Genomic DNA, 22907 nt, shown 5'->3' with positions numbered 1-22907 from the left:
GATTTAACCCCGACCGGATTCCGACCGTGGTGGGCAGCTCGGCCACTGCCGCAGCTGGCCACCGGACTTTGGTCCGTTCGCACATCGCCGCCCTCTGACTGCCGGGTCTGGCCCCATCCATCGCGGCCATCAGTCGAGTCGAGCCGGCGACCTCGCGGCCCCAACCTCAGCGCTCCGCCTTCCGTGGACGGAGCGCCCTCCTGCACCGACCCTAAATGCTTCCGCAAGGCCCCGAATGTCAGTGACACGTACCGCGGCCCACGGCCCACGGCCCACGCGCCGCGAGCGTTACACCCCGCGGTCGTGCGCCGGGCGCACGGGAGCGGTCGCTGTGGACCTGTGGCGCGGCGGGGCCCAGACCCAGGAGCCCCTTCTGGCTTCTGCCTTCTCTCCTCTTCCTCTCGCGCGACCTCACCTGCGCGAACCCCGCGAAGCCGCCAGGCCACGAGCCCACGGCTCCCCCTCGACCTCCCACCCCCCGCCTCGCTCCCTCCGCCGCCTAGGGTTTTCCACCGGGCGCCGCCGCAGCGGCGGCCCGGGATGCGGGTGGGCCCGCGCAGGTAGAGTCCTCGGACCCACCACCGCCCGCGCCATGTCGCTCCTGCGGCGGCGGAAACAGCCGCAGCGGGAGCAGCCGCCGCCGCCCTCGGACGGCAACGGGTCCGACCACGACGACGACGACAAGGGGAAGAGGCCGTCCTCCTCCGCGCCGGCGTCCAAGGAGGCGACCAGGCGGACCAAGGCCAGGTGGTCGTGCGTGGACAGCTGCTGCTGGCTGGTCGGGTGCGTGTGCTCCGCCTGGTGGCTCCTGCTCTTCCTCTACAACGCCATGCCGGCGTCGTTCCCGCAGTACGTCACGGAGGCCATCACAGGCCCGCTCCCGGACCCGCCCGGGGTCAAGCTGCACAAGGAGGGGCTCCGCGTCAAGCACCCCGTCGTCTTCGTCCCCGGCATCGTCACCGGCGGGCTCGAGCTCTGGGAGGGCCACCACTGCGCCGAGGGGCTCTTCCGCAAGCGGCTATGGGGAGGCACATTTGGCGACGTGTACAAGAGGTTGCTTCAGTCTCCTCCTTTTTTTCCAGCTCCTATTTTCTGGAATCGTTCTGTTGTGCACGAATTAATTTTTGTTATTAGCGCAACAGTTTTGTCTGGGTTATAGGAGGACTATCTTTATGTTTCGTTCGGTTGAACCGTCGATTGAATGCTTGGTGTCCACATCGCGTGTGCTTTAAGATTTACTTTGTCTGGTCGTTAGTGTTTGTTTTAGGAAATATAAAGATCCCTGCTACGATATTTTCTACCTTTGTGTCAAAACAGCAACGATGCCTGTGCCTTTGAGATGTTTTTTAGGTGACTTCTGCTCTTCTGACAGCTGTTAGGAGTTATGTATTGTGTTGCCTCATGGCAGGGTGTTCAACTGGGATCTCTGCAACAATTTGTTCCATGGTTTTATTTTTGGTTCTTGGGCAATGGTTAATATTTTCCTCATACTTTCAGTTTGGAATGTGTATTGGTGCATTGGTGCGTAGGTTAGTGCTTGTTTTGTCCCAGTTTTCTGTTTAGTTGTGTGGCTTCACAAGATGTGAAATATAGCAGCAAGAACAGCTTTCTTTTATCTTGACATGTTGCGATTTTTTTTTGTTAGTACCAAGAACGGAATTTGGGTATGCAGCATGTGCATTTTGGACCTGCCATGGACCCGGTGTCTTGTGATACACTGATACTACAAAGTGTCCCCGCTATTCTTGTACTATTTGCTTGTCCTTGCTGTTTATCTCTCACAATTATTTTTATTGTAGATGTATCATGTATCTGCTATTTTTTGGCTTCTTGTTACTAGCACTATCCAATTACCACATGTGACTAGCTTCTTGTATTCACACTTCTGCATCGTCCTTACCTGGATTTTGGAGGTGGAGATATGGGAACTGTCTTGATGTCTTTAAAAAGAGAAATATTATTTTCAGTAAATCATGCAGTTTCTGAACTTTAAGAAGATAACTGCAAATTGCATGAAAAGCAGGAACTCTCCTTAGTATACATTGTAAAGGTTGACAGAGGATGTGGTCCCCTCTAGCAGTTGTGTCATACTAGATATTGCTTTCTATAAAGATCTATGTTTGCCTACTTTCTGATGGAGAGTACTGACTGTAACTCTGAACAACACACTTGTCAGTTGTTCCTTATGAGCCTTATTCTGTTAACTATAGGGAAAACAAAGGTATTACACTTTTACTGAAACTATTTCTTTATTTCACTAGCATTTCAGTTGGATGGTATTTTTCTTTGCAAAAGTTTTTGCCTTCTGAAATGAAGTAAGCCCATTTGGACCCAAAATAATTTTACTACAAAGTTAGGGATGGTAAGTTCATTTTTCTACTTCCTGCCATGTGAAATGCCATTTCTTTGCTCACTTTGAACTCAGGTGGCCTTGTTCCACCACTTATGAATGCCATGAAGTTTATGACTTATGAGTCACCTACTTTACAATATGGTGACAGTTTCTGCGTTGCATGCTTGTTATTCATATCAGGACATTATGTAATCTTTATAATAATAGTTCACAAGATGTTCCCCTAGCAATAGGAATGAATACTTAGATAAAGAACAACTGGCATCGTGTGCTGTAGCCTTACCCTGAAAACATCCAGAGGTTGTTTGAAACCGTATCAGAGATCTTCTTTAATTTTCACAATTGAAACCTATGTTATGGTCAAGCAGGATTGCAAAAAGAAACTGTGATGTGAATACAAGAACCTTCATGATGCTTTACCTAATTTGATAGTTACTGTTACTAAGGTTTACTTGGAGTGGATTGTCACTTTGGGACTTCACATTATGTTTTCTCTAACTTGTACTGGAAAAATGTTTTGGCTACCGTACAAGTTGTTTGTGTTCAATAAATTGGTGTTGTTCATATTCCATAAGGCTTGTGGTGTTGTTATTTATCTAATAAGTTAGCTTATTCGCAGCCCTTTGTTCTGCTATGCAAATACAGCATTCCAGTGTGTTGTGCACTTTTACTTTGGCTGCAGAGTCTTACTACCTCACCTGTTAACTTTTTCAGACCTTTATGCTGGGTTGAACATATGTCATTGGACAATGAAACTGGATTAGACAAGCCAGGAATAAGGGTTAGGCCGGTCACAGGTCTTGTTGCAGCAGACTATTTTGTACCTGGATATTTTGTTTGGGCTGTGTTAATTGCCAATTTAGCTCGTATTGGATATGAAGAAAAGACCATGTATATGGCTGCATATGATTGGAGGTTATCTTTCCAGAACACCGAGGTACCCTTCTTTGATGACTTCATACCATTAGATTATTCAGAGATCACCACAGATTGGCTATTCAATTCGGATGCTTTGGTTGTATTTCCTGTAAAAATGGTACTGGTATAAAATGGACTGTTCCATTTCTAACATAGAATACCATCTGCAGGTTCGTGATCAAACTTTGAGCAGAATAAAGAGTAACATTGAACTCATGGTAGCGACAAATGGTGGAAATAGAGTTGTGGTGATCCCACACTCTATGGGGGTCCTCTATTTTCTGCATTTTATGAAGTGGGTCGAGGCACCTCCTCCCATGGGAGGTGGCGGTGGTCCAAACTGGTGTGAAAAGCATATTAAAGCTGTAGTGAATATTGGTGGACCTTTCTTGGGAGTTCCCAAGGCTGTTGCTGGGCTTTTCTCATCTGAAGCCAAAGATGTTGCCGTTGCTAGGTAATTCAACTTAATAGTTTGGTAGTTGTAGTAGACAATTATTACTTTATTTGGGTTGCTGAAGTTTAGTAGACTGTGCCTACTGAGATCTTATTGTTTCTTAATGCAGTTCGTTATGAGATCATATCTGATTAATTCACTCTTTATCTGTAGTTCTAGACTAGCTGTTAGCGTACATCAGATTAGATTACATTTTATGTTTGATTGTTTGTTAAAATTAGTTGTATATATGCTTATTTCAGACAATTCTAAATTATGCTTATCTTTTCTTGACGAGATTTGCTATATCTTATTTAATCCATAACCTTGGCACCTAGTGGTCTTTTCTGGTGATCTTTTTTCATAAAAAAGGACGTACCCAGTGCCGTAGGCTCCCGCACTGTACGGGGTCTGAGGGAGGTTATTAGCGGGAGGTCTTTCCCACACACCGTGCAATGATCTTTTTTCATAATTATTTTAAAATAGTAAATTGCTATGCTATGATGCCACGCTAATTTCTTGTCATGTATTACACATAAAGTTAGCATATACTCCCTACGTTCCAAATTATAGGTCGTTTTGGTTTTTCTTGATTCATAGTCTTTTCTGTGTATCTAGACATATTGTTTATCCAGGTGTATAGCAAATGTCATGTATCTAGAAAAGCTAAAACAACCTATAATTTGGGGTGGAGGGAGTAACCATGTCCATGGTGATGTAATATATTCAATATTTTGGTATAAATTGACCATAATTGTTAATCTATGTTCTGTGATGAGTTTTGTGGGGATTGAATGGCACATGGTCTAGCTTAAAAGGGTCATTGCATAAAATCATTCTATTTTAGCTGATAATACTTGTTGCTTTCTTGATGCTCCGAGGAAATTCAAGAAATGTGTATTGTCCACATTTCGATGTATGTAATTATTTTGTTCAGCTAGGTAAGGTGATCAACTCATTTATTTACATAAGGAACAATAGAAAAATGCCATTAAACATTCTCCTCAGGGTAGTAAAACTTTATATATTCTTGAAGAAGAAAACAGGCCTAAAACATCATATATGCACGAAAGGAGTAACTCCTAAAATCAATGTATCACTGCAATAAAGTAATCGTTGATGCAAGTGTAAGTATTTCTCTGCTAGCTACCGTTGACCTCCTAAATGGAGCAGTAATTAATCAAAGGTTTAAATCCGAGCTCAATTAGTGGTGTCATCAGTCATCCATCCTAAAATGGTGCAATATTCTCCCCATACGCTTTACAGTCATATATAGACCAGTATCCATAGTTTGTAGATATGGCAAATAAATTCATTTGTTAGCTTAACTGAATCCAAATATTGTTCAGCATTTGGGTTGCTCAGGTGTTGCAATGTGAATGCATTTGAGTGTGTAATGTTTTTACTGTTTTTATTTCAAACATGAGCTTGGAGTTGCTGAGTACCTTTTTATTCTCTTCTATTTATATTTATTTGTTCTAAGAAATCGCTCTCGGTGAAACAAAGGAAATTAGGTCTGTTGCTAATTTTTGTTCTTTACATACAGAGCTATTGCACCTGATGTTCTGGACTCTGACTTTCTTGGACTTCAGACTTTACGCCATTTAATGCGAATGACCCGTACATGGGATTCAACAATGTCAATGATTCCTAAAGGTGGTGATACAATTTGGGGAGGTTTGGATTGGTCTCCAGAAGATGGGTTTGAATGCAAAGCTAAGAACCAAAAAGGCAATGACACTGAGGTTTCTGATGGCATTAATGGGGAAAGTGTTGAAGTTCCACCTGAGCCTATTAACTATGGAAGATTGGTATCTTTTGGTAAAGATGTAGCAGAAGCTCCTTCTTCTAAGATCGAGCGGATTGAGTTTCGTGTGAGTATTCAGCAGCATGTTGACACCACTTTACTTATTTTTCTGGGTCTGGTGTTTTCTTGTGCTACTTGTCAATGCCTTTTTCTTTTTGCATTATTCGTTCTGTTTCAGATACTCTTTTTTCTGCAGTACGCAATTTCCATATTATATATAAATTTTGTGATAAGCTATCACTATGCTGCTTTGAACCATTGAGGGTACACCATGAAAGGTTTGGGCCCAGATGAAGCTCTTGATTTATCATTGATTATCTGAGGTTAAGAAAATCTTGAAAGAGCCTTTTTAGTGGCGACAATAATGATTTGTTAAAAGCCAAGGACCTAGTGCTTTTAAAAACGTTAGTAATATGTTGGTATATAAATTGACTTCATTGCATTAAGGTGTATATATTTTGGACTTCATTTTTATGAAAATGGGTCTATGAACCACATATGGTGCATTTTTAACATTTGAATGAATTTTTGCTTTGACCATTTCAGGATGCTGTTAAAGGCAATAATATTGCCCATTCAAATACATCATGCCGGGATATCTGGACAGAGTATCACGAACTAGGGTGGGGAGGAATAAAGGCAGTTGCAGATTACAAAGCTTACACTGCTAATTCCATTATAGACCTTCTTCACTTTGTTGCTCCAAGGATGATGCAGCGTGGAAGTGTTCATGTTTCATATGGAATAGCTGATAACTTGGATGACCCAAAGTATCAACATTATAAATATTGGTCGAATCCGTTGGAAACAAAGTATGTGTCCTATTCCTTATTTTATATGTTACATTTTCTTTCTTCCGCCTATTTACATGACTGGCCATTATTCTAGTATTTTAACTTATCATTTCATTTCTAGGTTGCCGAATGCGCCTGACATGGAAATATTTTCAATGTATGGAGTAGGCATTCCTACTGAAAGAGCTTATGTCTATAAGTTGGCCCCACAAGCTGAGTGTTATATACCTTTTCGGATTGACACCACGGCTGAGGGTGGGGATGAGAATAGCTGCTTGAAAGGGGGTGTTTACTTAGCTGATGGTGATGAAACCGTCCCAGTTCTTAGTGCTGGCTATATGTGTGCAAAAGGATGGCGCGGAAAAACTCGGTTCAATCCTGCTGGCAGCAAGACCTATGTAAGAGAATACAATCATTCTCCGCCCTCAAATCTCCTGGAAGGCAGGGGCACTCAGAGCGGTGCCCATGTCGATATCATGGGGAACTTCGCTTTGATCGAGGACATCATCAGGATTGCTGCTGGGGCCACCGGTGAGGAAATCGGTGGCGATCAGGTTTATTCTGATATATTCAAGTGGTCAGAGAAAATCAAATTGAAATTGTAATGCTTGGGAAGATGAAGTGCCTATTAGTGGATTGCGTGCCAAAGTGATTGCCAGAGTGCAATTCTGTGGATTTTGCTTTGCTATTGTAATTTTCCACTCATTCGTCCCTTTTGCAAATTCATTGACAGGAAGCTGATGCGATGTTGTACCACTATTTTGGGAATCATACAGCATTGTATATTAAAATGTACAGGTGTAAGTTACATTCGCTAGCAGAAATACGGTAGCTTTTATCAATCGATTGTCTTTTGAGTATTTGCTAGGTAATTTTCTTTCTTTTTAGAAAAAAATACAAACTATGTGTGCGATAAATTGTTTATTTAACGATCATGTTTGTCTATGTTCATTTAATCTTGTCCTCCATTGGCTCTCGTGATTTTGTTGCCCCGCATCTCCGATTCTGTGGCTGAACAAAGTACTCTCCCCGATCACAGATACAAGTTAGTCGTGTGCGTACGAATTAAGGAGTTGGACCCTTATTTAGCGTCTATTTGCTAATATTTAAAACGTTTATACTTTATTTGTAGTACAATGAAGATAACTTAAATTACTTATATTTTGTTTTTTTGAATCAAAAAATTACTTATATTTGTGATAGAAGAAAGTAGCTCAAAAAAATCCTTTCGGGCTCAGCAAAGCATGGCTGTGAGTGGTGACCCGTGCAGTGTTGTGTCGGTCCGCACCAAGACGCGACGCGGCTGTTGAATCGTCAAGGACTCGAGGCAGACCACTCTGGCTGGCAAGCGGCAGCACTAGTGTAGTAGTGTCGAGATCGAGCCTGCAACGGGCGGGCGCACATGCACGGTGTGCAGCAGCGGCACGGGGGTTCCGTGGCTACGAGAGAGAAGAGGCCAACGCCGAAGCGGCGCGGGGCTCGTGCCGGCCACGTCCGCGGCGAGCGGCCGCAATCCGCGAGCATGTGCGCGTGAAAGCGCCAAAGCGGCGCGCGACCCAACAGGGCGCCGCCGACCCCGCGCTGCTGCCCTCCCGTTCCCCGCGCCGCCGGGCGCCGGGCGCCGGCGCATTCAAGCGGTTGCCGGCGCGCGCCGCCGCCGAGCATGGAGCACCTGCAGCAACAGTGCGCGCCCCACCTCCGGCCGTACGGTCTCCGGGGGCCGGGGCCCCGTGCGCCCGCGACCGCGATGGAGCTAACGGACGGCTGCGTCGCCCGCCACGGAGAAAGGCACGTACGCTCTCTGCTGGCTGACTGGCTCTCTTTGGCCGCGACGTCCGCGTCTGTCCCGCCTCCGCCCGGCCCGAGCGCAACCACCGGGAGGGGAGGATCGACCGACCGACCGGCCAGCCGATGCGTGTCGCGGCAAGTGGCCCGTCTGCCGCTGGGGACCTCGCGGTCTATGGCCATGCACAGCAACGCAGGCCTGCACCCTTCGCCGGCCGGCCCGGCGTCCGCGCACGGTCCGCGTCGCAATAAACGTTCCTGCCGCCTATCCGCCTGCCGGTCCGCGCCTCGCCCGGCGCGGCCTGCTCGCCCAGTTCACTGCTGATACTGCCAGCACCTTGAATTGAAGAGCGTGTAACCATCGGCGCCTTGCTCGCATTGCCGTTCGACCTGAGAGACCGGAGCATCGAAGCTCCGTCCTGCGTCCTGTCCCAGGTCGGTGGTGCCCCGAGCTGTTCTTCGCGACACGCCACGAGCCCACGGCCACGGCGCGCTACATCTACATGCCATGTCGCGCGGCGCGCGCAACACGACACCCCGACCGGTGCGCCCGCCGCCACGGCCAGGGGCGGTGTTTCAGGGGAAGGGAAGGGATCAAGGGAAGGTCCCTGACCTGGCCACGCTTGTCGTCTTCCCGACACGCGCGCGAGGCTCGGTCGCACGGTCACAGATTTTTCAGGTAGGTGTAACCGGCCGCGCCTGTATGTGGCGTCCCTCTCGCGCGCGGCCATCCTGTCCAGATCGCGCCCCGGCATACAGATCGGCCGTCCCTGTCGCCGCTCGCCCGATGCGTGCGCCGCATCGGATCCTTCCTCCGCGCTCCCATGCGGCGCTGCCGCAGCACACCAAGCTAGCGCTAGCAGCAGCAGCCGTGAGCCCATGAATCCATGATCGATCGACCTCGACACGAAAAAGCAAACAAAAGGCGCGGAATAATTCAGCAGCCACAGCTAATTGGACAGCGCTGCGATGCTTAATCATGCGCGCGCTCCTCTGCCCCTGCGAGCTCCAAAGCTGAATCTTCGTGCTCGATCCTGAGCTTTTCAAAAGGTCTAGGATCGTTCGCCACAGCTGGGCTGCTAGGGCCTGTGTGCCTGCGAGCGGACACGGACGGCTCCGCGCCATGCCGGTGCTCGTGCTCATCAGATCGGGATCGGCTGGGGGCACCGATCTCGAGGGCAGGCCATGGCAATTGGCATCTTCAGCGGCCTCCTAGCTAGAGTGTCGTACATTTACGTGGCATGCCGTACTGTGCAGGCCGAAGATTCCATCTCTGATGAGGTTATCCATTACAGTATCTTTTGTTTAAGGTCACATTTGCTCCAGCTACTTGATGCTCCTCGCCGTCTTCCTCGAAACCCATCTGGAAATATTCTACATGCCGGATGCTCATGCTGCATACATATGCATACACTTATCTTACATGCAAAGATATTGGGGGAAATTATTGCGAGGTAAACCAGAGGCCTGCTTGATGCTCCAGCACGAGGGGCCATGGCATGATGGAACGGATCGCTTGCTGATAACGCATGCCATGTCCCAAGCTAGCTATTCCAAGAACTCTCACATCCACACCCAGACTACATGCCGAGTACTATTTTTAACCCGACTGCAGAGATGGTCCATGCAGCAGATCATGAATAGCTTCGAACGAACCTTCTGCTGATTGGGTTGCAAAGAAAACAAATGCATGCTTCAGGTACAAGTTACAGGAATCTATCTAGAGATGTAGGCTAGGGCACGTACTACATTTGCAGATCAAAAGCTCATGAAACTATAATGCGAGAAAGATGGCGGCCGGCTTCAAGTGGAATATTAGTCGGTTGAACCTGGCCTAGCTAATTCGTCGATGTGTGTTACTGTTAAACAAATCATTAGCTGTGGTTTTGGTAGAGAGCATCAGCACATTCAGCATAAACCATGCGCGTTAATGATGTCTGTTCGGTGAACTATGCTTAAGAATTGGCCTAGGACAACGTTGGAGCAACGTGACGCCCCCCACTGAATGAAAAGTATTAACAACTTCAGCTGATGGATTGTAGTTCCCAACTCCTGAAATACTACAGGTAGTGTACGTACACTTTTTTTTTAAAGATTGCAGGTAGTGCATGCACACTTTTATATTTCATATGGTTGTGGATGACAACGTTGTGGAATCCCCAGAGAAGGGAAAGAAAGGTTTCAAGCAATCTAGGCAAAATACAGTTAATTTCAAATTGTCGATGATTTTACACATGTAGGTCAAGGACAAAAATGTATGCGACATGCTATATAGAGAACATACACACAGACGCACACATACATGCAAACTGTTATTTTGGACCTGTTTGGATGGGATGAAGAGTTGAATGCTAAACTTTAGTAGCTATTAGCACTCATACCTTTGCTAAGGTTTTTAAATCTTGGACAAAATTTAGCTCACCCCATTAGCACTCCTGGGTGGACAAGTACTAAAGTTTACCACTTTCGGATATTAGCACTTGCATCCAAACACCCCTTCAGTTTTGTTACAGTTCGGTCATTTTACAAACTACAACACGCACCATCCGTTGGTTTGGAATTTGATCCTGCCTCAATTCCTTTTCTTAATCACAATTTTTGGATTTTTTTACATTTTACATGGAAAAACACATTTCAGGGAGCGTACAAACTTCAAATATAGACAGAGTACAGACCATGCTGCAGCATTATATTTTTTTAAACGAAATACTGCAGCATTATTAAAATTCAAGAAATGAACAGAGAGTAATGACAGTGTTTTGACTTTTGACAGTGTTTTTACGGATCTTAACAAGCTGCCCCCTGGGCGATCGCGCGGTTGGCCACGAGGCTGGTCGTGCCGTACACGGGCAGCTCATCTGCGCCGGCGCCGCGAAGGCTTTCCAGCTCGAAGAGGTCGGAGCTGGCGTCGCTGCCCTCCTCGTCCGCCTCCAGCTCCTCGAGGCCGCGCACCAGCTCCTCCACCCTGCGCCGCACCACCGACGCCTCGGCGTCCGGGCGGAACCTCACCGTCCTCGGCTCCGACGGTTGCGCCGGCGCGTCAGCCGCTTTCACGGTGCTCGCGATCGTCGCCGGCTTGCGCGGTGGCTGGGGTGGCGGAGGCAAGACTGGGGGCTGCGGGGTGGCCGCCGGTGTCTTGGGCTTCCTCTGGAGGCGCGCCGAGGAGAACAGAGCCTTGAGGGCGCACGCGAACGTCGCCGGCGACGGCGGCTGCGGCCCGGAAGAGGGCGGCACTGAGGCCCTTGGTCGGATTCTTGCCACGGGGAAACACGGCCTGCTCTTCTTCTTCTTCCCTTTGCTCTTAGGTGGCGGGGTTGCCCCCTCGGTGTCCGCGGCGACCGGTTCCTCTTCTGGCATCTGCGGCGGGGGCGGGCTGTGGCGGCGGTGCGTGGACTCGGTGTCGGTCGTCGACGCCGAGGAGCAGGAGAAGCTGGTGTAGCTGGCCGAGGAGTCCGACGAGGACGTGGTCGACGACGCGTACCCGGAGTGGCGCGGGCGCGCGACCGCTACAGCCGCCTCCCGCCGGCGCCTGTCCCTGTCCGAGCTCGAAGACGAAGAGTGCCTCGGCTTGGCCGCGTCCTTGGCCCACCAGAACTGCGCCGTCGCGGCCTTCTCCTCCACGCCCCCGCGCGCGGGCGCGGCGTCAGCGACGACGTCCGCACCGGCGCCGCCCTCGTCGAGGGAGCGGTAGATGGCGTCGAGGAGCGAGGCCGAGAAGGACCCGCTGGACGCCGACGCCTGCCTGCGCTCCCCGCGCGCCCGGCGCGGCGGCGGGAGCGGCGGCGGGTGCTTGCCGCCGGCGCCGTGGCAATGGCCGCGCCGCTCCATGCCAAATTCAGCACCTCACACAGTGACCGCACCACCAGCGGCGGCGCCAAATAAGGCGAGGGATGGAGCTCGGTGCGAAGTCAAGTGGATCGGAAGAGGCAAGGAAGGTGGGCGCGACCGGTCGACGGTGAGGACCGGAGGGGGGGAAGAGGGCGGGACGTGCGCGGGGAGGCTTTTATAAGTTGGTGGTGCGTGCCGCGGAGTGGTGGAAGGGAATCCGCCGCGCTGGCGTGTCAGCGTGTGTCCTTTCGCTCTGCGAGCTCGCCGCTCGCCGGCTCGCCGCCACCAACCGGCGGGCTCGGGACAGGCGCGGCAGGGAATTATTTGCCCGGCCATCACGTACGTGGTGGCCGGCCGCTGTATCATTGCCCGCCCGCCGGGGCCGTGGCGTCAAGTCACCGCCGGCCCTGCTATAGTACCCTTGCTCTGGAGCTAAGTTTGTCAGGGAGCTTCCAAGGTTGGCTAGCTAAATTATTGGAGACACGGTGAAGCGGCCGGCGACCGCCGCCCCCCCCCCCCCCCCCCCCCCCCCCTCTGAACAGCTCAGCCTTGCCATCGCCTGATCAAGTGATCATGCCTTGTGCGGCGGACAAATTGCGCGGGACCAGGCCAGGCATGGCCTGACGGCGTCGAAGCCAGGCACACCAACTTTGTTAAATTGGGGTTGGTTCTCCAGTGTTGTCTTGCAGTATATGCAATATTATACAATATTTATGCAGCCATGCATCTAGTTGCATACATGCAAATTTTGGAGTTCAACACAAGTTTAAGCACGGAGAAACCAAATAGGGGTAAAAAATCAATATACGAAGAGTTGATGGCGTATTTGAATTCACAACCCACTATCTCACTAGATGGTTAGTTGCAAGTTCTATTAACCCAACTTTTTGGTTCAACTTGCAATCCGGTGCTACTATACCTAGATATTCTCTCGGTAGAATGTATTCTTCCATCCTGCAAGTACCAACGTTTTTCACCATTTTTAAAGCAATATCTTAAATGAAATGTGCATAGCAGTTAGAGCACCCTGAGTAGCACCCAGGCCCGGGTTTGAATCATATTCGGAGCAAATTTACTGAGGCTGGCGTTTTAAAAGATCCCCTCGCCGTGATCAAGGTTGTCTTCTATCTTAATTACAATACCTTTAGGGAGGTTTTTCCCCGGTGGATCAATTTTTTTTCGCGGCCGTGGCTGAGCACGTTTTTCATTAAGAAGAAAGCAGTTACAACCACAAACTTGATGCGGCCAAACAAAGCTTAACCGACACCAGAGCACAATGGACTAAAAACAGAGAAACACTAAAAAAATACAGACACAAGCGAGAACACACAAGCGAGAACACAGACAACAGCAAGCAACACGGCGAGGACAACGCGCTCCACCCAAAGACCAAAGGAACCCACACCACAGCTACAACCGAATCCTGCAAAAAGGAACGCAAAGACACTATGGTTGCACAGTCTCCATCGCAGCACCAAGATCCCCAGCGGCAAAGCATCCGCTAAGGTGAAGATGAACCACGTCGGCAAAGCATCCGCTCAAGCCAAGAGAGGTGGCAAAGCATCCACCGATAGGCACGAACAGCGCAAACAGGGGCGAAGCCAGAAAAAAAAATTAGGAGGCGCTGAAAAAAAAACGCTACAGCAATATAGCATCTCTAGAACACCTCATAAAAGACAAATATAATAGTTTAAAGGGTCAGTTGGATCCATGCCACTACAACTTCTTGAAATTGGATTTCATATTGAAATCCATGCCATAGTTTAAAGTAGTCTTATATTAAAAACATCGATAGAGGATGAATATCGCGAAATACATCATGAAAAATAAAGGATACGACCATACCGAAAAAAACTAATAGACGCCGCATGTGACGGTGACACTCATTATTCATCCGAAGAAGCAATCTATAGAAATAGACATAATTGATTAGTCAAACATATATGGACCTCCAAATTACAAATTTAGAGTAGAACAAAGCATACTATTAATTTTTTAGGCAATAAGATACGGCGTTTTTCTTGCAACATCTAAAGAAGCTGTCAAACGAATCTCATAGCGTTTTTCTTCCTCCTTGCTTATTTCAACTAATTTTCTATCCACATTTGTCCTTTGGTTCATAAAGTCTTCACACTTTAGCCTAGGTTCTACATAAGTCTTGATTGTGCTTAAGTATCCTTAGCTTTCTTCCAATTCACATAACCTTGATGTGCAAAGACCGAACTACCAAACTTTTCAGTCTTTGCCGAATTAAAGAAAAAATAGCAATACAAGCGATAAGATGCATCCTTGTACTCACTATACTCTAGCCAATCAAATTCATCAAACCAAGTCTTCTGAAAAGATCTAAATTCACCACTCATCCATTTACAAGGAAACATGAGATCGCGAGGTTGAGTTGGACCATTCAAAGCATATGTCCTCTTTACTTAATCTCTAATTTCAGGTTGATAATCATCAATAGGTTTGCACATTCCAGAGTCCCCAATTAATCCGAATGACTAAACTCTGTTCTAGATTTCTTTGGTTGAGATGTGGTCTCATTAGTATGTGGAGTTAAATCACTTTAACTTGAAAAATATGTGTATGATTCTTTTTCACATTCTGAAGTCTGTCATATTAATCAATGAATCAAATTTATTGAATCAATGAAAATGGAAATTGAATCATCAATCATAGACTCACGGACAGGATAATGAGACAAAAAGCGAAACAAAAAATTAACTTATCTAATTCTAATTGGCTGGCCGCTGGGCGCCTGGCCCCTGCTGGGTGTTGGCCTGCTCTGCAGCGCGTGTCCGCGGCACTGGCGCCGCGCGCAGCCGCGCCTAGTCGCTGGCCACCTGCTGCTCGCGCCTCACGGCGCCTGGGCGCGCGCCTCGACGCCGCCCGCCGGCCACCTGCCGCTCGCGCCTTGCCGCCGACCACGGGCCACCTGCTGCTCGCCGCGCGGCGCGCGCGCCTGGCACTCGACGCGCCCGTGCTTGCCGGCGCCCCTTGGTCGCCCTCCGCCGCCGTGCTCCGTGCTCTGCCCTCCGGGCTCGCGATGCGCCGCCGCCGCCGCCGCCGCTCCTCCGAGCTCGCGATGCGCGATGGATGCGGGACAGGATAGTGGGTTTGCTCTGCTCTTGTGCGGTTTACAGGTTGGGCCTTGGGCTGACAGTTGGGCTTGAGTGACTGGGTGATTCTTTAAGTGGGCTGCCATAATCTATCATCAGCTCAACTTGTAAGCAACCTGGACAGGGTCGTCTTCCACCTCCAGCCTCCCCTCCCCCTTGTATGTAGCACAAAAAATTCATGGAGGGGCTCCAGGGGGACTCCATAGCTCCAATGGGAGTAGGGGAGGCTCAAGCCCCCCCTGACCCACCGTTGCCTCCGCCACTGAGCGCAAACTCCGACGGCAAAGCATCCTTCCGAACAAAGTAGAGGTGGCAAAGCATCCACCTAAACGAACTTCAACCAGCAAGGCGGCAAAGCATCCGCCAGACTGAAGCGACCTGAGCAACCAATAGTGATGGCGAGGAAGATGAAGCGAAGGCAGGATCGGAGGGTGAGGTGACGGTGGCAACCATCGTGATATTTGAACAAGGTGGGTAGGGTAAGCAGCCCATGGCCCCAAAGCCGGCAAAGCACAGACAGCAAAGCCTCCAGGGAGGAAGTGACGCCACTGGCACCACCATTGCCGGACCAAAAGGTCAAGGTTTTCACCCAGAACACTTGCCGGAGAGGAGGGAAGAAGGGGGAACGGATGACGCCTTCAACAAGATAGGCAGCGCCCGAGAGCGTCGTCGTCATCGACCCACAAGCGGGCATGGCTTTCGCCTGAACCCCCTACCTTCCCTCAAGAACGCGACGCCACAGAAGTCGGGCGAAGCGAGCGAAATGGAGCCAAGGAATCCCACCAAGCCAAATGCCACGACCGCCGAAGAGCCACCAGAGCCACGAACGCCAAGGCACCACGTTCCCTCCTCGGCGCCAAGGACCAAGAAGGAAAGCATGACGACCGGCCACCAGGGGCGGGCAACGGACACCAGAAGCCAGTGGCCGGTAAACAAACCGTCACGAGGACGGCGACCACCACTGGAGGCAGCACGCCAGACGACGACCCGCCAGGCACCACGGCCCCCGACAGCAGAACCGCGTGGCGCGGCCACAGCGCCAGAGCGCCGTCACTAGGGGGTAGCGGCAGGCTGCGCCCACCTGAGCGGAGGCAGCGACGGCACAGCCATGGCCCTCGCCGGCAGCGCACCCGGAGAGAGGCGCGGCCAGGCACAGGACCCCGAGGCGAGCGGAGGCGACTGCGCCGGCCCAGCGCGCAAACCCGAGGGGAAACAACAGATCCACCTCGAGGAACGCCAGATACTGCGAGGGAGGTGTCGGATCTGGCGCCGGCAGCAGGCGGCGGGGCGAGGTCCAAAGGCCAGTGAGGGAGGGGGATGGGGAGGAAAGGAGAGAGAGGGGGCCGAGCCGAGCCAACTTCAGCTAGGGGGCTGGCCGCCGCCGCCGCACGGACGGTCACCGGCGGCGGCGGCCGGCGGCGGCTACGGCGGGTGAGTGTGCAGCGCCGCAAGGGCGCCCCCCGTGTTCGCCTGGAAGAGCGACGCCCGATGGATCAATTTTTTTAATCTTAAACAAAATGGGCACAGATTCTTTGTGTTCTGGGGGAGGTGGGGAGGGGGCTTCGACCACGTCCCTAGAACCTGCTGCGGGCTACGCCGGGCTCGCACGCCGTAGGGGGAATGATGGACTATAGATAAAAGCCCCCACCCCTCCTACTATAACATCTGGGTTTTATGGTCGGGTTGGCTAGATGGGGCGCGCTAACATGGTACCAGAGCCGAGGTCCCGGATTCGAACCCACCCGGCCACGCATTTCCGCTGCGCGATTTCCCCTGCGCCTCTCGTGTGCTGAGACCTGTTGCGGGCTACGCCGGGCACTAGAACCTGCTGCGGGCTACGCCGGGCTCGCACGCCGTAGGGGGGATGATGGACTATAGATAAAAGCCCCCACCCCTTCCACTATAACATCTGGGTTTTATGGTCGGGTTGGCTAGGTGGGGCGCGCTAACAAACTTGATTTTCTGCATACTAGCTCATTCGGGAAATGTTTGATCTAATTGCCGGGCCCAAATCAAGAATTCGGCCCAGTGACTGCAACTGCAATCAGGCTTGGCACGAGTACGTCCAGCCAAGATGCATTGCGCGTCATGCAGCCGGTGAGCTACGGCCCACGGGTGGTGCTGTGCTACAAGAACGAAACTCCAAAAGTTTCACCCAAACCGCGTTGGACGTTTGATAAAAAAAAACGCATTGGACGAATCGCCGCTGCTCTTGTCTGTTCGCCGACCGATCGGCCGGCCGGCTCGACGCGAATTGCTTTGTTCCTGCACGCAGGAAGAGTTCCAGTAAACAATCGCCGCCCCCCCTCTTGTTTGTTCTTCGCGGCTTACCAGTGCTAACAAGCAACGCCGATGAGCGACCACGCGCAGCCGCGGCACGACCACCACCGCGGCCTCCGCGGCCGCCTCGCCGGCCTCTTCTCCTCGCCGCCGCCGCAGCCGTCGAACCCCCAGCCCAACGAGCAGGTGCGTACGGCACGCGTCTCGCTCGCATCACGATCTGCGCAGTTTCGCGGTTGTTTCATGCTCTGCTCTGCACACGGCGCGCCGCGACGCGTTTGCCAAGGTCGCCAAGCTGCTGGAGGAGCTCGGGAGGCAGAGGGATCTCACGGAGACGTACAAGGCGCGGCTCGAGAGCACGCAGGGGTACCTCCGGTTCTGCCTCGAGGTCGCCCAGGACCGCAGCTTCCTGCACCTGATATCCGACGGCGCGCAGCAGCACTCGCCGCACCGCGGCGCCGACCCCGAGACGGCACCGACCGCCGCCGGCGACGACGACACGAACGAGACAGCGGAGATGCCGCCGCCGTGCGACCCGTACCTGGCCGCCACGCGCGGCCTCGCCGTGGAGCACGGCTGGTCCGTCGCGCCGGAAGAGGTAAGGAGATCATCAGATCAATCAAGAACTCACGCCAGAACGACATGCCTGACCGTACCCCGGCGTGCTCTGACCTGCCACGGAACAGATCGAACTGCACGAGGTGGTAGGCCGGGGCACGACGGCGGACATCCACAGGGCGACGTGGCGCGGGCTCGAGGTGGCGGTGAAGTGGGTGCGGCCGGAGCTCCTTGTCACCAACCCCGGCGCCGAGGCCTTCTTCGCGCAGGAGGCCGAGCTGCTGTCGCGGCAGCGGCACCCGCACGTGCTGCGCCTGATGGGCGCGTGCCTGCGGCCCCCGGGGAGCTGCTTCCTGGTGACCGAGCTGCTGAGCGGCGCGACGCTCGGGGAGTGGCTGCACGGGGGCAGGAGGCGGCGGCCGCGGGCGGCGTCGTCCTCGCCGCCGCCGCTGGTGGACAGGGTGAGCAGGGCGCTGGAGATCGCGCTGGCCATGCGGCACCTCCACGAGCAGACGCCCAGGGTCGTGCACCGCGACCTCAAGCCCAGCAACGTCCTCCTGGATGCTGAGCTGCGCGCGCGGGTCTCCGACTTCGGCCACGCCAGGTTCCTGCCGGACGGCAAGGAGGCGCTCACCGGCGAAACGGGTAAGAAGATCACGGCGAAACGCCAGTTGTGACCGAAGGAAGTTTTTATTTGACTTTTTTAATTGTATTGTTTTTCAAAACTTTAAAACATGTATTTCAGGGACTTATGTGTACATGGCTCCTGAAGTGATTCGCTGCGAACCCTACACCGAGAAATGCGACGTCTACAGCTTCGGCATCATACTGAATGAACTGATAACTGCAGAGCATCCGTACATCGATACAAGCTACGGGCCGAGTAAGGTAAACTCAAATTGCATCTCGATGTGCTAATCTCTAGAACATGGATGAGGTGCTCAAACTTCCTGAAAATGATATGTAAATTTCACCTAGGACAGCCTTGATTCAGATGAAATTTCGTTCCTAGTTGACTATGCTAACAAGCATGAACGTTTTGCAGATTGCGCTGGGAGTAGCAGACGGAAAATTAAGGCCTCAACTCCCAGAGAGCGATGGATATCCTACTGGCCTGATTGATCTCATCTGCCGAACCTGGGATGCAAAACCTTCAAGACGGCCTTCGTTTGCCGCAATAACTTCCGCGCTTCGAGAAATCAGACAGCAGATTGTGCAACACGGAGAACAATACCAAAACTAGAGTCATGCATAGGCTTACTTGTTTGCAAGAGAGGGAAATGGAAAGAAATGGAAACTGCAGCCAATTCCGGTGAGCTTTCACTTATTGGTTGCACTACTTTCATAGTTCTGAATTTCTGACTTCTGGTAGCACACGAAATTTCTTGGCAAGTTGTACATAGCAGTAATCTCCTTGCTATTATTTTGCATTCAGAGCAGCTAATTTACAACTAGATGACAACATTTCTTGCATTAACGGAGAAGGCGCTGATACCGGAAGAACAGGTGCGAGGCTTCAAGCGCAGCATGCTCTTCCATGCCCGTAAATGAACCTGGCATCGTCTTCGGTGTACACATGAGTCTCATTCAACAGCCTGTAATTTTTCTTTTAAGAAGGCAAATCATTGGAGGAACTAGCATACTGACTATGCACTGTCATAACCTACTAAGTGCCTGATGAAGTGAGCAAAAGGCGCTACTTACGACTGATGAACACTTTTGTTCAGCGTGGTAGAGGAAATTAGGGACTCCCCACTCAAGTAGACGAGCTCTCCCACAATCCTGCCTTTGATTCTTTCGTTGAGCTGCTGGGCATTGAGATCGAATGGATGATCCGAAGCCTGAAATGCGAACACATTATTGGGTTTGTTTTTTAGAAAGACAGGCAACAGGGCCCTGCTTCGCCCCATTTAGGCACACCACTATAGGTCGCCACTGAACGAAACTGAACATAACATGGGATTAAATTCATGACAGTGCGAGTACCATGACCCAGCCCCAGGTGTCTGCGAATGATGGAACATGAGCAGTGTAAGCTTGAACATCTGCAGCACAAGTAAAGGTTTAGACAGAGGCCGGATACAATATGGTCCTATGTTCGTATGAACACATTGGTGCTTGGAGAAAAAAAAACAGTAAGACAATTAGACAAGTAACAGTACTCACATTTGAAGACATGTCTAAGGGTGTTGTAGATGGATGAGAAGACCTCTTTGTGAGTGAGAACACCAGCTGGTCCAGCCTACGGGGATCGAGCATCAACAGTTTCCCATTAGATTGACATGTTGAGATTCGTAAGCATTGTGCATGATTTCTGACATAGGAGGGCTATTGTATGGAGTACGGCACCTGAGTGACGAAGATGCCATGGTCATTAAGCTTGGGCTTGACGATGTGCTCGTAGAATGACTTGGTGTACAGCTGGTAGCAGGGGCCTCCTTCCACTGGATCTGCCAGGTCTCCTACTATCACGTCAAACTTCTCGCTGCTCTTTTCCAACTCAACCCTGCATGCACAACACGAATGGTTATGCTAGTATAAGCATGGATCAACCAGAACGGGCTTGCTCACCATGAACTCAGCCGCTTCAGTGTTTGTTAAATTCGATACAGAAGCAGATATGTGAAATTTTTGTTTCAGGGAGAGCACTAATCATGACGTTTTCTCCAGCTACACATACACAGTAGCACGACTGCACGAGGAAGCTATACTTTTTATTTGGCCCACTTGTAAGTGATGATAATTCGTGGAGAACGACGGTAAGAGCAACTTCAATAGGGCTTCTAAATTTGGGTGAGCAAATGTCTATTTACAAGCCCACTTCTAAATTTTACTCATCTAAATATGAGCCTCCACTCCAGCAAGCTGAGTAAATTAGGCTTCTATAGAGGGCTCATAGTTGGCAGCCCAAATAGAGGGCCACCAAATTGGTGGGGTGGGGGGAGAAATTTGGAAGGCCTATCAAAATGGCAGCCCATTTGAAAGGCCTGCTGGAGATCAATTTTTTGCACCCACCGAACAAATATGGAGATGACAGTCAGGAATTGCTCTTAGTAGCCCTACTAGAATTGCTCTAATACCGTCTTTTTCAGTTTATGAAAAGAGAGATGTATATAAGCACCTGGCGTCCTTGATGATGAGGCAGAGCTTGTCGCTGCTGAATGCCTCGCGGTTCGCCGTCAGGTACGTACGGCAGAAGTCGACTACCTCCTGATCGTGCATACGCAACAGAGCATGAGGTAGTTGCGCAACAACATTAAATTGTGTGCGTGCATGCGTGTATCTAAGTGTTTTTATTTTTTTTCCATGAGAATAATTTGGCTATTGTTGAACTTAGTGCTGCCCTACTGTATACCTGGTCTATGTCGCACATGACCACCCGTTGCACGGTCTTGTGCCTCAGGACCTCCCTCGCCGCGGAGCCCTCGCCACCTCCCATGATGAACACGGTCTTCGGGCTGGAGCCAAGCCACCAGCAAAGGATCAGCGCATGCTGTTACTCAGCTATCAACGTGTGGAAATGTTGTTGGCTAGGAATAGAAAATACATGTTTTATTCAAGATTTAAACCTAGGACGATCAACTTCCTTTTAATGAATGCGTGTCCAGACATGTTTTATTTTATTTTATTTTTAAAAGAAAAACTAGGACGATCAGAAATTATTCATATTTCACTAAGAGAACGAAGAACGACGGTGAATTCTCAGTACGGAAATCTTCTGAATTCCTTAATTTGAACTTTTTTCAGTTGGTGCGAATTATTTGAGGCCGACATTCTCGAAAAAAAAGAGAGAAATAAGCAGAAATGCTTTTCCGCAAGTGGTCATGGTTACTTTGGGTGGAACAGCAACGGTGGGTGTATCAAGGACTCGTGGTAGATGAACTCGTCCATCTCCGTGCTCTGCATCTTGCCGTCGATTATCAAAGCCTGAACAATGCGTCACTGACAGTGTTCAGATCATACATGCAGACGTACGTCTACAGGATCAAAGGTACTAGCTAGCTTAGTAACATACAAAGAGAAAGAAGAAAAATCTCTGCAGAAACACACATGAATCATGGCATTTGATCGGTCTAGCCGGCCAGTTGATGTGAACGCACCTTGCCAAAATGCTTGGTGTCAAGGAGCGCGATCTCCTGGTACTTGCTCGCCCCCCGGTGCAGCACGCTGGATCGGACGGAGCACAACAAAATCAGTCACCAAAACCACCTCTTCTTCTCAAGGAAACCAAAATCGAATCACCGGTCGCGTGGATGCGTGCGAATGTGTTGTCAGCGTTCACCTGTTGAGAGCGTAGCAGAGCTTGAGGTCGTCGTCGATATCCTCCTCGTACCACTTGCACTCCGGCTCAGCAGGTTGCTGCTGCTTCGGCTGCGGCGCCGGCAGCTGCAGCTGCAGCTGCAGGTGCTTGGCGCCGCCGCCGTAGCCGTTGGCGGTCACCTCGCGGGGCAGAGCCTCGGCGGCCGGCATGGCGCCTACCATGTCGTTCGTCGTCTGTCTAGTCGCGGTAGATGAGACAGGGAGGTGATCGGGGCTCGTCTGATGCGAGTACTGAGTACTAGGTAGGAGCGTTTTGTGTGCGACGACGTGAGTCCGCTGGCGGTGTGATTTATATGGAGGAGCATTGGAAATTTGGAACGAGATGAGTGGGTCCCAAACAGAGATCATGTCGCACCACCCTCTTTCATGCGTGAAATGCAGAGACAAGGGAGGGTCCACATGTTAAGGTCCCACGATAATAGTATTTCATTTGAACAAAAAATATTTCGTCCCAAAAATATACTATTGCTTTTATTCAAAAATATACTATTGATTTTATTCATGGCATGGAATGAGAATTACAGCAGCTGGGAGCCCGGGACAGTGGTGGGCAAAGTTCATTCAGTTAGGGCCTGTTTGGATGGAGCCTGAGCAGAGCAGCCTAGCGCAGGCAGCGCTCCCAGGCGTCCGAGCGCCTGGGGCTGGGATGGCTGCCTGGCCGGCAAGCTGCCTGCCAAGTCTCCATCCAAACAAGTCCTTAAAGCGGTACTTG

The 22907-nt window shown here is 50.7% G+C and overlaps 4 protein-coding genes across 5 annotated transcripts; 2 read left to right on the top strand and 2 right to left on the bottom strand.

Moving 5' to 3' along the window:
- Nucleotides 1-408: 408 nt before the first annotated feature.
- LOC120680373 (phospholipid:diacylglycerol acyltransferase 1-like) lies at nucleotides 409-7256 on the top strand. The gene is made up of 6 exons (XM_039961922.1): nucleotides 409-1053; nucleotides 3068-3290; nucleotides 3442-3725; nucleotides 5251-5578; nucleotides 6058-6323; nucleotides 6427-7256. The coding sequence occupies exons 1-6, from the start codon at nucleotides 593-595 to the stop codon at nucleotides 6908-6910; spliced, it is 2046 nt and encodes a 681-aa protein (XP_039817856.1). The 5' UTR covers nucleotides 409-592; the 3' UTR covers nucleotides 6911-7256.
- A 3491-nt stretch (nucleotides 7257-10747) lies between these two features.
- LOC120680357 (protein BIG GRAIN 1-like) lies at nucleotides 10748-12252 on the bottom strand. The gene has a single exon (XM_039961921.1). The coding sequence runs from the start codon at nucleotides 11916-11918 to the stop codon at nucleotides 10878-10880; it is 1041 nt and encodes a 346-aa protein (XP_039817855.1). The 5' UTR covers nucleotides 11919-12252; the 3' UTR covers nucleotides 10748-10877.
- Nucleotides 12253-17256: 5004 nt separating this feature from the next.
- LOC120680314 (serine/threonine/tyrosine-protein kinase HT1-like) lies at nucleotides 17257-19583 on the top strand. Its single transcript, XM_039961917.1, has 5 exons — nucleotides 17257-17503; nucleotides 17604-17915; nucleotides 18004-18520; nucleotides 18621-18763; nucleotides 18921-19583. Exons 1-5 carry the CDS (start codon nucleotides 17390-17392, stop codon nucleotides 19116-19118), a joined length of 1284 nt encoding a protein of 427 aa, XP_039817851.1. The 5' UTR covers nucleotides 17257-17389; the 3' UTR covers nucleotides 19119-19583.
- On the bottom strand, nucleotides 19157-22453 carry LOC120680330 (thermospermine synthase ACAULIS5-like). 2 transcript variants are annotated; one of them, XM_039961918.1, is made up of 10 exons: nucleotides 22158-22453; nucleotides 21976-22042; nucleotides 21708-21802; nucleotides 21231-21333; nucleotides 20997-21085; nucleotides 20225-20381; nucleotides 20042-20117; nucleotides 19862-19920; nucleotides 19580-19716; nucleotides 19157-19470 (listed from the first exon to the last, which is right to left on the bottom strand). In XM_039961918.1, the coding sequence occupies exons 1-10, from the start codon at nucleotides 22355-22357 to the stop codon at nucleotides 19392-19394; spliced, it is 1062 nt and encodes a 353-aa protein (XP_039817852.1). In that variant the 5' UTR covers nucleotides 22358-22453; the 3' UTR covers nucleotides 19157-19391. The 2 variants fall into 2 exon arrangements, with proteins under 2 accessions (XP_039817852.1, XP_039817854.1); XM_039961920.1 differs by having other exon boundaries at nucleotides 19164-19481.
- Between the last annotated feature and the right edge of the window lie 454 nt (nucleotides 22454-22907).

This window comes from Panicum virgatum, chromosome 2K, assembly GCF_016808335.1.
Source record: "Panicum virgatum strain AP13 chromosome 2K, P.virgatum_v5, whole genome shotgun sequence".
In the NCBI taxonomy this organism is placed as follows: domain Eukaryota; kingdom Viridiplantae; phylum Streptophyta; class Magnoliopsida; order Poales; family Poaceae; genus Panicum; species Panicum virgatum.
The sequence above is the reverse complement of the archived record's forward strand: the minus strand, read 5'-3'. Positions and strand labels throughout refer to the sequence as shown.